At 38.8% G+C, this 14,655-nt stretch overlaps 1 protein-coding gene and 1 long non-coding RNA gene across 3 annotated transcripts in view; one reads left to right on the plus strand and one right to left on the minus strand.

Moving 5' to 3' along the window:
* The window catches only part of NPTN (neuroplastin), a 47,490-nt gene extending 41,633 nt beyond the window's left edge, over positions 1 to 5,857 (plus strand). The window contains exons 7-9 of one of the 2 annotated variants that reach the window (XM_042472512.1): positions 1,411 to 1,432; positions 3,323 to 3,396; positions 4,805 to 5,857. In XM_042472512.1, the coding sequence (XP_042328446.1) occupies positions 1,411 to 1,432; positions 3,323 to 3,383 (83 nt within the window). In that variant the 3' untranslated portion in view covers positions 3,384 to 3,396; positions 4,805 to 5,857. The remainder of the gene's footprint in view (positions 1 to 1,410; positions 1,433 to 3,322; positions 3,397 to 4,804) is intronic. The other variant, XM_042472513.1, reaches the window with a different exon arrangement.
* LOC121933168 lies at positions 5,858 to 10,710 on the minus strand. Its single transcript, XR_006104471.1, has 3 exons — positions 10,537 to 10,710; positions 7,261 to 7,397; positions 5,858 to 6,436 (listed from the first exon to the last, which is right to left on the minus strand). It is a non-coding gene; the product is annotated as an uncharacterized LOC121933168 (long non-coding RNA).
* Between the last annotated feature and the right edge of the window lie 3,945 nt (positions 10,711 to 14,655).

Consider the following 14,655-nt stretch of genomic DNA (forward strand, 5'->3'; position numbering starts at 1 on the left):
GGGAGACTTAGTTTTGTTGTAATGTGCTTTATGTTTCAATACCTGATGTGTCTCTGTATATCTCCACTGTATATACAGCACATTGATGTCTGGTCGTCTTTACTAGTCCTAGTTCTCTCTGTACCTTGTTCTGATAGTTTGCTGTTAGTAACAGACTTTTGTGGACACTGGTGTGTCGCTAGTGTGTTATTTTGGCTGTAAAGCTGTTGGTTTGTGGTTAGCTTTTTTTTATTTTGAATGTTTTATTTCTTTATTTTTGTTCTGGTAACTGTGCTGGGGTGGCTTTGCCTATCCGTTGCCTCGAAGGTACAGGTGGAGTAATGTTCAGCTTCAGTCAACATTACTCCTAGTGTGTGCTCATGCGGTTGCCTTACACTGTTTTAAGACTGTAGTTTCCATAACTGCTTTGTGTGCCCTAAGCCCCCCTTGTGGAATCCTGCTGAGTTCAACAAAACAAAACGAAATGAAAATTAAGCTTGGAAAAGCGATATGACGAAATGCCGAAAAAAATGTTGACAACTGTACAAGTTCTACAGCATGAGTTTGTGGATTGGGTTTTTCATTGCTTAAAAGGTGCCTTTTCTTTTTCACTCTTGCATAATGTACTGCAGCCTTTTAAAGAATAAATGAAATGTCCATAAAGATGCCTGTGTGAAAAGCCACATGTTGATTAGGGTTTTTTTTTTTTCCATTTTCTAAAAACAAAAAATGGGGGACAACTTTCTGGCTCTCCCACTGACAAGCTGAAGTTTCTGTGAACTGTAACACAAGTATAACCTTCAAGCTATTTTATCAGAATTTCTTTTCTTACCTACATATGTAATCATTAAAGCTTGCTGCTATGTTAGGACTGCCTCTTATTTAATGTCAATCAAAACTGCATCTTCCACTTTCTGAAACATAGCTTTATTAAGACATCAAGCCAAAGTGTGTGAAAGATGGTTCAGGAGAGAGATGTATAGATACACTTGAAATCCTATACAAATGTTTTGCCCGTTGAGAGAGAAGGGGAAAAACTATAAATTTTAGAAACTTAACAGCAGGATTTTACAACTGAAATGTTGGTTTGTCTTCTCATCTACTTTGTAAGATTGAACCACTGGAACTTGGGGACAAGATGAGTATAACCACATTGCAACAATCTGTCCACTACAGTTGCAGTTTTTCATGATTAGCATTCAAAGTGTTAACGGAAACCATTTTGAACAACATACCTTGTCATCTAAACTCAAATCCAGCAAAAAAATAACATCACGAACCTTTGCAATACCGAATGGAATGGCTTTATATAAATGCCATCTGTAGATGATAACTGTGTGCTGTCCAGTGAGAATTTACAACAGAAAATAACTAGATACTTCTGTCTTTCTTTCTCCTCCTCCCTTGGATCACAATGAATTCCTGCTGCAGATGATGAACCAGCTGGACCAATGTAAGTACTTCTTAACTAGTGCATCTTTTATCTGCTTCCTAGTTCAGTGGTTCTCTAATTTTCCCATCTTTTGGAGAGCTTGTCCCATAATAATTCGTCTTGCCATGGAGCTTGTGTACATCACAGAGAATTCTGGGACATGGCACACTCAGAACATAGTTGGAGAAGCATCATGGTACCAAATCAAGTGGCCAGCATTTTGCCTGGCATATATTCTTTTCAATCTTGGAAGAGTTCTACTGTGGTATTACTTGCTTCCAAAACAAGTTCAAAGTGGCATAGTTTAACTTTTTAAACTCCATGCAGTATTGGGGGGGAACTTGCATTATGTGAGCTATGGCTTATTTTCTGGCTGCAGTGAGAATTCTAATGTACTGCAGGGTATTTCTCTTTAAAAAGTGTCTGTGTGTGCAGAATCACATACATTCTGCCCAACATGGAGAACCAGAAAACAAAAGATGGAATAAAGGTGAAACTAAACCACATAAAATCAGAGGAGATTAAATAGAATGTAATGTGTATTAAGGGGTATTTCCTGATTCCAATGAACTCCACCACGTGCCATCAATAGGCACACTAGCAGACAGGCAAGTATATCAGTTCTGCTTCATTTCACTTCAGTGAGGTTCAGCAAGAAACAATATTAGAACTTTTTGGACCCACTATATTACATTGACTATGGGAGGAAATAACCTAATGGCTAAAATGTCCCATTCTAATGCATGAGAGTTAAAGTCCTAAACTGCCTTGGTCCCAAGTACTTGTGGAAGCTTCTTTTTCTTTCTGATCCTGTCCATAGTCTAAAATCCTCTGCTAAGGCCCTTTAATTAATTAAATTAAAACTTTTTTTATACCCCGCTTTTCTGTAAAAAACAATCAAAACGGCTTTCCCATAAGCTGCCCTGTTAGAGATGAAGCAGATGTAATGCTGGGAGGGATCTGTTTTGACTTTGGCATCACAGTTACAGAGGGACCCTCCCCAAAGCAGTCCAACGTTATTGTTTTTTGCAGTAGGCAAACATGGTGATGCATTTGGAGAATTTTTTTCTGTTATTGATGTGCTTTTTTAGTAGTTTTATCTGCATTATCATCATCAAAAGATCTCAGGGTGGCGTACAGGTAAAGCCAATATAAACGAGTTAAATAGCTGATAGAACAGTTGTTAAAATAGTTGCTCTCTTGCTTTTTTCGTATTTTTTGTTGTATTATGCCACTGTGAGCCAATTTGGATTTAGGCGATGGAGAACTGTACATAAATATTATAAAAGAATAAAAATTATAGTTCTTATGTTATTGGGTAGCTCTTTTTATGTTTCATTACCACTCCCCTGTGTGAATTCAGTGTGCATCTTACACCCAATGCCTTCACCTCCACACTGGTGATGGTAAACAGTCTGTCCTTTCATGGTCTTTCTCTGTCATTACTGATCTTCTTCTTGAAGATCCCTAACAAAGCATTCAAGGAAATCCAGTGACTCAAAATTACAACTGGAAAATAACGTCCTTTCTGGACATATGTATCATTGTTGTTGATCCCATGGCCTAAAAGGAACATGAATTCAGATAGTACAGAAGGATTTATATCAAGATTGTGGTAGGATGCTCTCTGAAAAGCAGAGGTCATTAATTCAGATTGTGGCAATTCTCAGGAGTTAAGCTGGAAGCGTCTTATGTGGGACTCCCCTAAACAAGGTTTAAAAATCAGTGAACCAGTGTTCTGTCCAAAAAGCTTTGAAACTCTGTATGAAAAGGATTTTATAGAAGAACATAAAATAAGTACTATGCACACTTTTTGGAGGTGTACTTTTTCATACAATGTATTTTAAAGTTATATTTATGTTGACATTACTTTTCTATAACTTTAATTCTGGTGGCTTTCTCCCCCCCCAGGAAAACCAACTCCACAAACAACCACAAAGACAAAAATCTACGTCAGAGAAACACAAATTGAAAGTATTGCTTATGTAAGTCCGTCTAAAATGTGGGAGTTTTGTTCTGTTTTGTTTTTAAAACCAGAGAAAAAGCCCTAAGAGCTAATTGGAGAGACACAGCCTGATCCATCGTATCAGTAGATTTGAGCATGACTATTAAAATTGTTAGTTTTAGGCACAGTTTGAGTTTGTAGGCTTGGGATACATGTGGATTTTAACAATGATTTTTTTTAAATGTGAAGAACTGAAAAACTAGCTTCAGAGGCCCTTTTCTCCACATTATTGCATTTGTCTTGCAAGCTGGAATTATTCCTGGAATGGACTTTAATCCTGCATTTTGAAATTTGGAATTGTTCTTGCACCTGGTCTTGTTCCTGCACACTCAGATTGTAGCTGTGCCAAGGGGTATGCTTGCACAGATCTGGCTGGTAGGTCAGTGTAGATCTGGTCATTGCCATGCATGTCCCGGGCACATCCGGATTTAATTCTTCTAATTCACTTTCTGAAAAAGCATTTAGCAACATTAACTGATGCAGAATATGATGGGCATGTTGATGTCTTAAGCCTGCTTTTCAGATTGATGTTCCAGTAGTTTAGTCTGTCTGCACGGGCTTTCAGTTTAGAGGTAAGAACTACACCTGGAAGAAAAAGTCCTAAATGTTTTAACACTGGAATATCTGATAATTTTTCTACAATTGGACCTTCGTATCCACGAGGGATCTGTTCCAGACCCCAGCACCATCACAGATAGGAAAAATGTAGGGCATCAAGTCCCATAGTCCCTAGTGGCAGCGCGATGTGCTGGCCACATGCACGCACCACCATTTGCGACAATAGGGCTTGCCTTCCTTGAGGTACCAATGTGTATGATCTGGCCTGCTCAGCAGTATAAGCAGCATCAAAGTCCCTGCTCTATATCCCACCAGTTTCAGAAGAATGACGTTTGGGCCGTCTTTATTGTGAGACCCAGAGTATCTAACTACCTGTTTCAATGTGGTTAGCTCCTCCTTTCATGAGCATCAGGCATCCCCCCCCCCCCCCAGCTCCCATTGTGGTTTTTAATCTTAATGCTTTTAAAATTGTCTTAACCTGCTGCATTTTTTTTGTTTGAATTACTGAATTTATTGTTATCTGGACATTTTGTACACCGAGTATATATCCACTCCGTGTCTTTGCAAGTATCTCAACAAACATTGGATATTTTTGGCAGACATCAGCAAGTGTTTCTCCTGCAACTTTCCTAGATGATAAGATACTGATAGAAAACAACTTGTGCAGGAAGATCTAAATGCAAGTTGACTTCATATGTTTTGCCAATGCAGATCTACTTGAAAGAAAGCCCCATTGAGTTCAAATAGGTGCATGTAAGATTGCTCTCTGCTACGGTATTATTATGTTATATTCAAGATCCAGTTAACCACTAATTGTTCTCATTTTTCAGAGATTTAACTTTGAGAGACTGATGACAACTTCATCTGCTAAACTGAATAATTGGAATGGTTGGTTTCCACACTCCAGTCCTATCTCTGATGTTTGGGGTTTTTTTTCTTTCAAGTGAGCAACAATGACTGTCTAAAGCATGCCTTATTTAGCCTCTCCTGTAAGGATGACCTAGCCGATACATTTACTAATGCTTCAGTATAGAGGGTGTAAACTATTTTGGGCTTGATGTGCTGTGAATGTTGCTTCTTCCCCCCCTTTGAGAATATTTAGGTATTATGAGTAAAAAAGAAATTCCAATCATGCATGCAGCATTTTTTACTTAATGTAGCTGTTAAAATTAGCAAAGCTCTAAGATGCACTGCTGCCATCTAGTGATAACTTTTTGTAAAGTACAGCAAAACCTAAAATATATACAGTATATATTTATATTTTGGGGGCGGGGAAACCAAACTACAGTAAATGTTTGATTTTTAAGCTGCTAAATTCATTCCTTGTATTGTATGTCTGAGAGCTGAGAGAATTATGTCCGATATATAAGAAGAGTAATATAAATTGAACTTTATCCTAAGGGCTTTATCTATATAGAAAGACTTAGATATCCTATAATCAAAGACTGCAAGAGCTGGAACAGTCCAATAGGAGGTGATGAACTGCAGTAAAACACTTTAGTTTATAAATATTATGATTGCTTTATAAGTGACTATTTTTTTTGTTAAATCATGTAAATTTCTCATCCTTTTGCACTGATGTGTTCACATTCTTGTACATTCAATTCAGGCAGAATTTTATAATTTTTATTTTCTTTTGTTTTAATGATGTTGAAATGTTACAGCATGGTGATACTCTATGCAACTGGTTTGTTTCCATTTGACATTAATTTTTCATGTTGATTTAAAGACTGATTGTAGAATCACAGACCTAGCAGGATTCTTAGACCATGGCATACCTGTAGATGCATGAACTTGTGGTGTGTGTACTTGTTGAAGTGCAATGATGTGGATAAAAAAGTGGATTCACTTGTTTTTAAAAATAAAACACTGATAAAAGCTTGCCTTGGAGATTGTTTCCCATCTGTCCCATGAGTAGAATGTTGTATTCATATCATATTTCCAGGAGTGGTCTTAGTCATGAACACATGAAACTGCCTTATAGTACACTACCTAGCCCAACAGTCTCTACCTCAGGGAACTTGTAAGTCTTTAAATGTTGCTAGATTTTAACTCCTATCATCCCTCACCAGTGCTATGCTTGTTAGGACTGTTGGGAATTGCATTAGACAATATCTGATGGGGCCAAAGTTTCTGCAGTCTGATGCCGCACATGACAATTCTTCCTAAGGTGTTTTAACTGTAGCCTTGCAGATGTCTTTGGATTGTGGCAACTTTAGATTCAAGCCAGTTGTGAGGAACAATTATTGTTGTAATCCGGAAGCATCTGGAGGGGCAAGCATTGTCTACCCCTGCTTTAAGGGGAGATGTTCAGAGTTGAACCTTGAACCTGTTCCTTCCAAAGCATGTGCTATGGCCTTCTCCACTGTCTTGTTTTGCAGTTGTTTCTCGGCATCTCCGAGAAATGCTCAGCAACTTTTATCCAAAAGACACATGCTGTTAATCTGTCACCCTGTGAACTACTGAAATGCAAGAGTTAGCTCTATTTAGTGTCAAATACATATTATTTTTAAAAACAGGTGTTAAGAATTTAAGATCTCTAAAATTATATTTTTCAACAACAGGAGAGTGTTAATTTAATTCTTTCTCTTAATGAAATTGTGATGATGACAATCCATTTTGAGTATTTGAAATTTCCCCTTCAAATAACAATTGGTTCAGAATACAGTCTAGGGGTTGACAGCACAACCTGTTTGCTCCATAGAAAGTTTTTCTCTGCCCTTTTCCAAACACCCTGCCTCTTTGAATAGCACTGAAGTATAACCATTGATCTTAAGCTGTAAAGATTTGTTGCAGCATATTTCCCCCACCACTTTCAGAGGGGCAAATCCAAACTTCTTTGCTCCAAAAGTATTACTCATGGGGGTCACAGACTGAAAGCATACAAAGGAGATCATGAGCCTGCTTCTGCCATGGCAGGAACACCCACATGTTTAGCTTATGTGCAAAATGAGCTATGGGTGAATAGTGATGTTTGCAGGAAGAGATCTCCACATGAAGAGCCTTGGCTGTGATACAGGGAGCCACTTTCAAATGGACGATCAATATATACCTGCATTAAGTTTCAGATAAAGTCATTTCTCAAAAAGATCTAACAAAGAGTTATTGAAAATTTACTCCATGAACGTTATAGAGGGAAGGTTAGCCAGAGAAGCCCCACCCCCCCCTCCAGTGCTTTTCTGGTTTATATCTTTATTGAATGGAAATCTAAACTCTGCCCTTGTCCTGCTGCCAGGTTTTTGCCCACTATGTTGCACTGCCTCTCTAATTCTTGATTTGCACATACCTGATTTCCATTGTCAAGCAGCAGGCTGTGACCTTGTTGCAGTTGTCATGCTGCCACCCTTCCACAAACTGATGCACACTCTGTAAGCTGTTACACACAGCTGCAGCCCTGTTTTTCTGCTAGTGCCAGGGAATCTCCTGAAAATAGAATGTGAAACGCAGGTTATTGGTGCAGTTGCAATGCCACAAAGGAAAACCTGACATATTTTAAGTTTCTGAATAGACCCAGCATGCACCAGATTAAAATTTCTCTTCTGGATGTTTTCAGGTGCATTTTTGAAAGGCAGTGCCAAAGCATACACTTTTAACAGCTGTCTGATTATGCAACAGAATTCTGATAACATGGTATATTGCTATAATAGAAGCCTTCTAATGCTTGCTTTTCCTAACAGCCTTTCAGACAGACATAAGCTGTTCTTGCATTTTTCTTGGTGGTACTGATGTGCTTCCTTTCAGAAGCAAACTATAAGAAACGGTATCTAGTCTTATAAATGCATTGCATATTTTAATTAAAAAATGTCTACTTTTTAGCCAGTTAATTTGATAGCATAGTTCCTCCAAATGTCCCTATATGCTGGGACCCACACTATCACTAAATTCCTTATCAAGGGGTTTCCATGTATATAAAACTGTTTTTTGCTCAGTCTTTTACTGGACTGTTCTTTGTTTTGCAATGCAGTCCAAATTAAAAATAAAAGAAGCATAGAGTTCCAGTAGACATACTCAGAAACAAGAAGATGGTTTAATACTTGTGGCAATCCTGAGGATAGAAAAGGTGTCAGGAGAGATCCTGTATCTAGATTCCTTACAGTTTATATTATTCTGTAGGCCAGCATTGTTGTCTAGTATCCTGCACAGACACACAACACTCCTGTTAGGTTGGATGATGTGCTGTATGTCACTCTCTGTTTCAAGATTCACTTGCTTGAAATATCTATATTTTAAAAAAAAAATCCTACCGGATATTTTTTACCATAATATGTTTTCCTTGGCCATTTGAAAAGCAATAGTCCTAACCTATTTCATTTTGTCGTGTCACTTGAAGTGCACTTTAAACTGAGTGAGCATTAACAGATTGGTTTTCATAAATCTTTTCCTAAAGTACATAAGCCCACTGATTTATCTCTGTGTTTCTTTGATGAGGTTCATTCTTTTGGCACAGGGTGGGGTTCAATTGCAAGCCTAGATGACAGAAAAAAGAAAATAAAGCACAAATGCAGGGAGAGAAAAACAGCTAGATATTTTAATGAGAATGAGAATTTGACCTTTCCATTCTGCCCTCCCCGAAACCTTTAAATTCCATATAATGTCCAATTTGCACATGCTCCAAAACGACACAGTTTAATAACATGAGTTGAATAGTTCAAGGCAGTGGTGCTAAAACATTTTACTCTTGGGATCCCTCTTTACATCTATATGCGGAGGTCATGTACCCCCCCCCCCAATGTACTCTATGAATAAAAATATTTTGTTTATTTAGTGTGTCTATTTTCATGTATGTTTCATATTTGAACATTTTATAAAGAATTAACATTGTTCAAATTAGAACAGTTTTATTTAAGTAAATTTAATATTTATGTGCAAATTTTGCATATAAAAAGTTTAGGAAGAAGAGAAGGAGGGGGGGGATCAGGGTCTCCAAGTCTCATGCCCCCCTTAAGCAATTCTTCCCCCCCCCCGGGGGGGGGTCCCATTCATCATTTGAGAACCACTGGTTTTAGTAGTTATTCAGATGAAGACTTGCAGAACAAAAGCCTATCTTGGGTGCATACTCCTTGCATTTTGATTTGGTATCAATCTACTATATGGGGGGAATAGCTTGGGTGGAACTACAGACCAGGTTTCCACTTTTGGGATCCTTGGATGGCAGGGATGTACAGAATGACAAAAAAACCCAGGAGACTACTGGTTTTTAAAAAAATAGTATTTTCAGAAACTCTGTTAAACTCTTTATCATTATGGCTGGGGGCAGATGCTATTGGTTGCCCCATCCTCCATTGTTTTGGCCTCACAAGGAGAACAACAGGCAGATACTCCTCCATTATGTCAGGACTTACGTAGCTGCTGCTGACCTTAAACTTTTCTCCTCTTCCCTCCCCATCCTTTTTCTCCTTATGTGTTGCCATGTCTGAATTAGATTGTAAGGTTGAGGACTATATTTATAAATACTCCAGGAGCCTGTTTAGCTTAAAGGAAGGAAATTATATAGGTATGTGTGACAGATACAAATGATAGTTGTGTGACCTATTTAAAAGGTGAACAGCTGCTGACAAAAATGGCCACAGATGATTTACATGACTCTAAAAGTAAACATTAAAAACATTGAAACGTTTCAAGATTTTCCATATCTTGTCTCAGTCCTTAATCAGAATGGAGACTGCTGTCAAGAAATCAGAAGAAGACTAGGACTTGGAAGGACAGCTAGGAAGGAACTGGACATAAAGATATACTATTGAATACTAAAATTAGGATTATTCATGTCATTGTGTTTTCAGTTTCTATGTATGGTTGTGAAAGCTGGACAAAAGAAAATCAACTCATTTGAAATGTGGTGCTGGAGAAGAGTTCTGTGGATACTGTGGACTGCTAAAAAGACAAATGAATGGGTCCTAGAGCATATCAACCCTGAATTCTTTCTAGAAGCCAAGATGACTGAATTGAGACTGGTACATTGGGCATATCATGAGATAAGACTCACAATTTCTTGGTAAGGTAGAAGGCAGTAGGGTAAAAAAGACTGCATTCCAGATGGGTAGCCTCAATAAAATATGCCACAGCTGGGCAGGGCAGTTGATGATAAAGCTGACTCAGAAGTTTCTCATTCATAGGGTTGCCATAAGTCCCAGTTGACTTGATAGTAGTTAACAATATCAAATCTGCTTCTGGGGAGTTATAAGCGAAACAATTCATTTTAATTGACTAGGGAAAAGGGTGGGCTGGACCTGAGATGCTATCCATCCCTGTTATGTAGAACGAAGCATAGAGAAAATTGTCTCTACTTGTTGGCGATGACCTATGAAGTTGAGCAGCATTGTTGTTTGTCCACTACTTTGGAGAATGTCATCAAATTCCTTCCTGCTTCTTACTACACTTGATACTCCACTTGATCTTAGCCAAAAGGCCGAGAAGCTGCTTCTTAGCAGCAGAGTCTGATGTTTTTAAATCAAGTTGGGGAATCATGGTGCCCATAACCCCCATGTGAAATATAAAAATGAATAACATCTCCAGAACACTATAAAAGCTGTGTTTCTTCTTTATAAGTAAATGGACCACATACCTTGTTATGTTTCCAGAATTGGCTCTTCTGATAGTTTCATGCATCCACTTCCAGGTTGATCTGGCTCACAGACACAAAAGGGGTTGGGAACAGGTGAACTTCACCTTCCTCCATTTTCCACCTTCATATAAAAGACTAAACATTGAACTGCATAAAACACTGGAGGGACTGGAAATTCACCTTTGATACCCTAACAGCCAACATAAAGCAGAGAGATGACCAAACGAGAGAACCAAAAAGACTGACCAGGAAAGTGTGGTAGGTTCTGAATTATGGTGACCCAAAGGTGAACCTGTAATGCACTATTCTTTGTCTGAGAGCTCTGGTGCTACAACAAACCACAAATCCCAGGATTCCATAGGATAGAGCCATGGCAGTTAAAGTGAAACCAAATTATATTAATTCTACCATGTGGCAGCAACGCAAGACGTTAGAAGAGTGGTCTCAGACATTTTTCTACAATGCAGATGCAGCGTCAAACTACATTATCACATTTATAGGACAAGGTGTCCTGTCTTTTACTCTGCACAATACCCCATCCCTTTAATATGATAGAAAGTTCAGAAGAGCAGTGATATTTGGAGCTCATTGCACAAACTGAATTGTTCATTTGTTTTTTTAAAAACTGCTCAATGCTGACAATTTGTGTTTAAACCATGACCTTTTAAAGGAAATTAATAAATCTGGAGCCTCAGAGTCAAATTCTGAAAGATGCAGATATCAAACCTGCAGCTCTTGGTTTGATCTCTTAGGATTTATGCCTCCAATAGAAAGCTAGCCCATGGTGATGGATGTTCGGCTTGCTAAACGCTCTGCTAATCGAGCCAAATTGTCTGCCATTTATTGAATTTGCTTGGCCAATATAGTCAACAGCTCCTTACTGTTCATTATTCAGGAGAAAAGAAGGCCTCTTGATGAGGGCAATTGACTACTGAAAACAGGGAGTTAGAGGTCCATGGGAAAAATATTTAACACTGGGGTGATTTTTGACATCATTTTGTTTCAAAATGGAGTCCCCCAACATATTCAGCCAAAGGACCCATGTACTGCTTTCTTAGGAGATGCTCAGCACATGTTTGCGACCTTCCACCAGCAAGCATGAAGTGCTGTGATGTGATTTCTGCAGTTAGAGGAATACAAACAAGATTGGCAAGAAAACATTGCTTTGTTTCACCAGCATCCCTAACTGGAGTTAGGGCAGCTAGTTAAGAAATGTCTTCCTCCTGGGTATGGTAAGTGAAGAATAGATGACTGGGACCCTGGAGCCCTCTAGGATCAAACTCACAACCTTGTGGCTCCAGTACCAGCATTTAACCACTGCACCACCAGGATTACAGTTCTGATTTCACACTTGAAAACACATCTGGATAAGCCTGCCAAAAAATCCATAAACGATTATCAGACCGGTAATCCAAAATATCTGGCCAAACATTCCCTGTTCATCTTATTATTTCCTTGTTCATGCAGTTGCTCTGAGGAGCATTTACTTAAGTCAGCCAGAGCTTGGCTGGCAACCCAGAGTGCATTTTCTTTAGCCACCGCAAACTGAGGAACAACAACCTGCCAGAAAATATTCCAACAGCTGCATATACTGTCTGAATTTAAAATGCTACTAAAGACCTGTCTCTTTTGGAGCCTTATCCAGACGATTTTTAAATAAAGATGGTTGGTTCTGTATTCTCTTTTAACTGTGTTCCGTGTTTAATTTGTTATTGTCCCCCAATTCTTAACAATTGGGAGAGGCAGGTATGAAATAATTATTGCTAACTAGTCTTAACCATCAATCACCATAAACTAGCTTTGCTAATAGGGACAGCATGGCATAGTGGTTTGAGTATTGGGTTGTGACTGCAGACAAGGGTTCGATTCCTCGCTTGGCCATGAAACCCTCTGGGTGACCTTGGGGAAGTCACACACTCTCAGCCTCAAGGGAAGGCAATGGCAGACCCCCTATGAACAAATCTTGCCAAAAAAAACCCCATGATAGGTTTGCTTTAGGGTCACTCAGAAATGACTTGAAGGCATATTATTATTATTATTATTATTATTATTATTATTCAGTAAGAGGTCTGAAGCTGAGGGGTTCCATGTTCTCAATACATAACACCACTCTTCGTGGTCTCTCCAAATCACACAATTGCGAGGATTCACAGAAGACCACTCAAATAGTTACAGGTAAGCAACCGGTCCTTCATTTTCTGCTTCATATTCCTGTAATACTTTCGCTAGGCCACCTGAAAAGAGACAAACGTGGGGAAGTTTTTGAAACCTCCATGATGCTTAATCAGGCTCGCTGTTCCAAAAAAACAAGGTGGACAGAAAGGACAGCAAGGCAAAAGGCTGAATCGACATTGAAATGGTTGTCCACATGTTCAGAATCTAAGGATGAACTGGAGGAAGAAAGTTTGCGGACCTTCAGATCAGGCAGTAAGGAAGAAGTATTATGGAACCACCTGTTGGAAGAGATTTGTCACATTACCAGCTTGGACAGCTTTAAGAAGATCGTCAAGATGGATCTCTTCCGGCAGGCCTTTCCTGAATAGCAACCTCGACCCCCGTTGTATCAACCATCACACTGAATACCCTGAAACCCCGTTGCCCGTTTCTGTTTATTTTAATGGGTTATTTTAATGTTTAGATATGTTTAATTGATGTTTTAGGAGAGGGAAGGAATAATTGTTGTATTATGTGGATTTTTATTGTAAACCACTTCGATCTTGAAGGGAGAGGCAGAGTAAAAATAAAGTATAATGATAATAATGTTGATGGAATGCAAATCCCAGAAGGCCTAGCCAGGATTCTGGGAGATGCAGTCCAACTTCTATAGAGTGATATGATTCCCTCCTCTCTGCACCCCTAGGACTGCTGGGATGAGTGGTCAATGAATGTTTAATCTGTTGTTGTTATTTATTATTATTATTATTATTATTATTATTATTATTATTATTATTATTAATATAAAATGCAGTTGAACATTCTTGAATCCTCTTTGGAGGGAATGTTTTTGGGAAGGCGAGTGGCAGGTATTTTTTTCCCCAGCCTCCCTTTGTCATGAAAAGCCAGCAACTAATTGTAATGTGTTGGTTGGATTTGCTGAACGTGGAAATGGTATGAAATGAAAGGTGGAGGATGCTAGGAGTGTTAGTTTAAAGCCCTAACATTTCCAAGTGCTTTTAAATTGTTAAGATTGCATGCTTCTTGCTAGGTGGGCTACATGTAGGATTTTCTGTCTCAAGTGAAAAAAAAATGTAGGCACTTGTAGGATTTGAAGTCGAAGGCTTTCATGGCCGGCATCCATAGTTTTTGTGGGCTTTTTGGGTTATGTGGCTGTGTTCTAGAAGAGTTTATTCCTGGTGTTTCGCTGGCATCTGTAGTTAGCTTCTTCAGAGAATGGCAGCATGGAAGAGCCAGCTTTCTCTGAAGATGCCAGCCACAGATGCTGGCAAAAGGTCAGGAATAAACTCTTTCAGAACGCGGCTACATAGCCTGAAAAAACTACTTGTAGGATTTTCTGTCTCAAAGGCAAAAAATAACTTCCTCGCTCTTAGATATGATGTATTTTGGGTGGTTATTAAGTGATTATTGGGCAAAGATGTACCTTTTACTGCTAAGTCTCAGGTAGCCAAATGTTGGGTAGAGAATCCATTCTGTGCTTTGACTAGCTTTAAAGGAGATATCCAAAGCAGAAGGAGCAAAATGCACCAGGTAAAAATAAACGTTTATATACATAGCAGATTTGTTGCTGTTGCGTGCCTTTCACGTTGTTTCCAACTTACGCTGAAGCTAAGGCAAACCCATCACAGGTTTTTCCTGGCAAGATTTGTTCAGAGGAGGTGTCTGCCACAACTTCCTCTGAGAGAATGTGACTTGCCCATGGCCTCCCAGTTTCCATGGCTGACTGGGGATTCGAACCCTGGTCTCTGGAGTCATAATCCAATGCTCACCACACTGGCTCTCTACATAGCAGGTTATTACCAACCAAATGGTATTGTTTACATTTCCTTCAGTACCAAAAATGTCATTTTTCATTTATTTTTAAGTATTCTAATTTCAGATAAGCAAGATGCCTTCACTCATACCAAGGGAAATAACAAAGAATACTGAAGACAAAAAGTAACA

Source organism: Sceloporus undulatus, chromosome 6, assembly GCF_019175285.1.
Source record: "Sceloporus undulatus isolate JIND9_A2432 ecotype Alabama chromosome 6, SceUnd_v1.1, whole genome shotgun sequence".
Classification (NCBI taxonomy): domain Eukaryota; kingdom Metazoa; phylum Chordata; class Lepidosauria; order Squamata; family Phrynosomatidae; genus Sceloporus; species Sceloporus undulatus.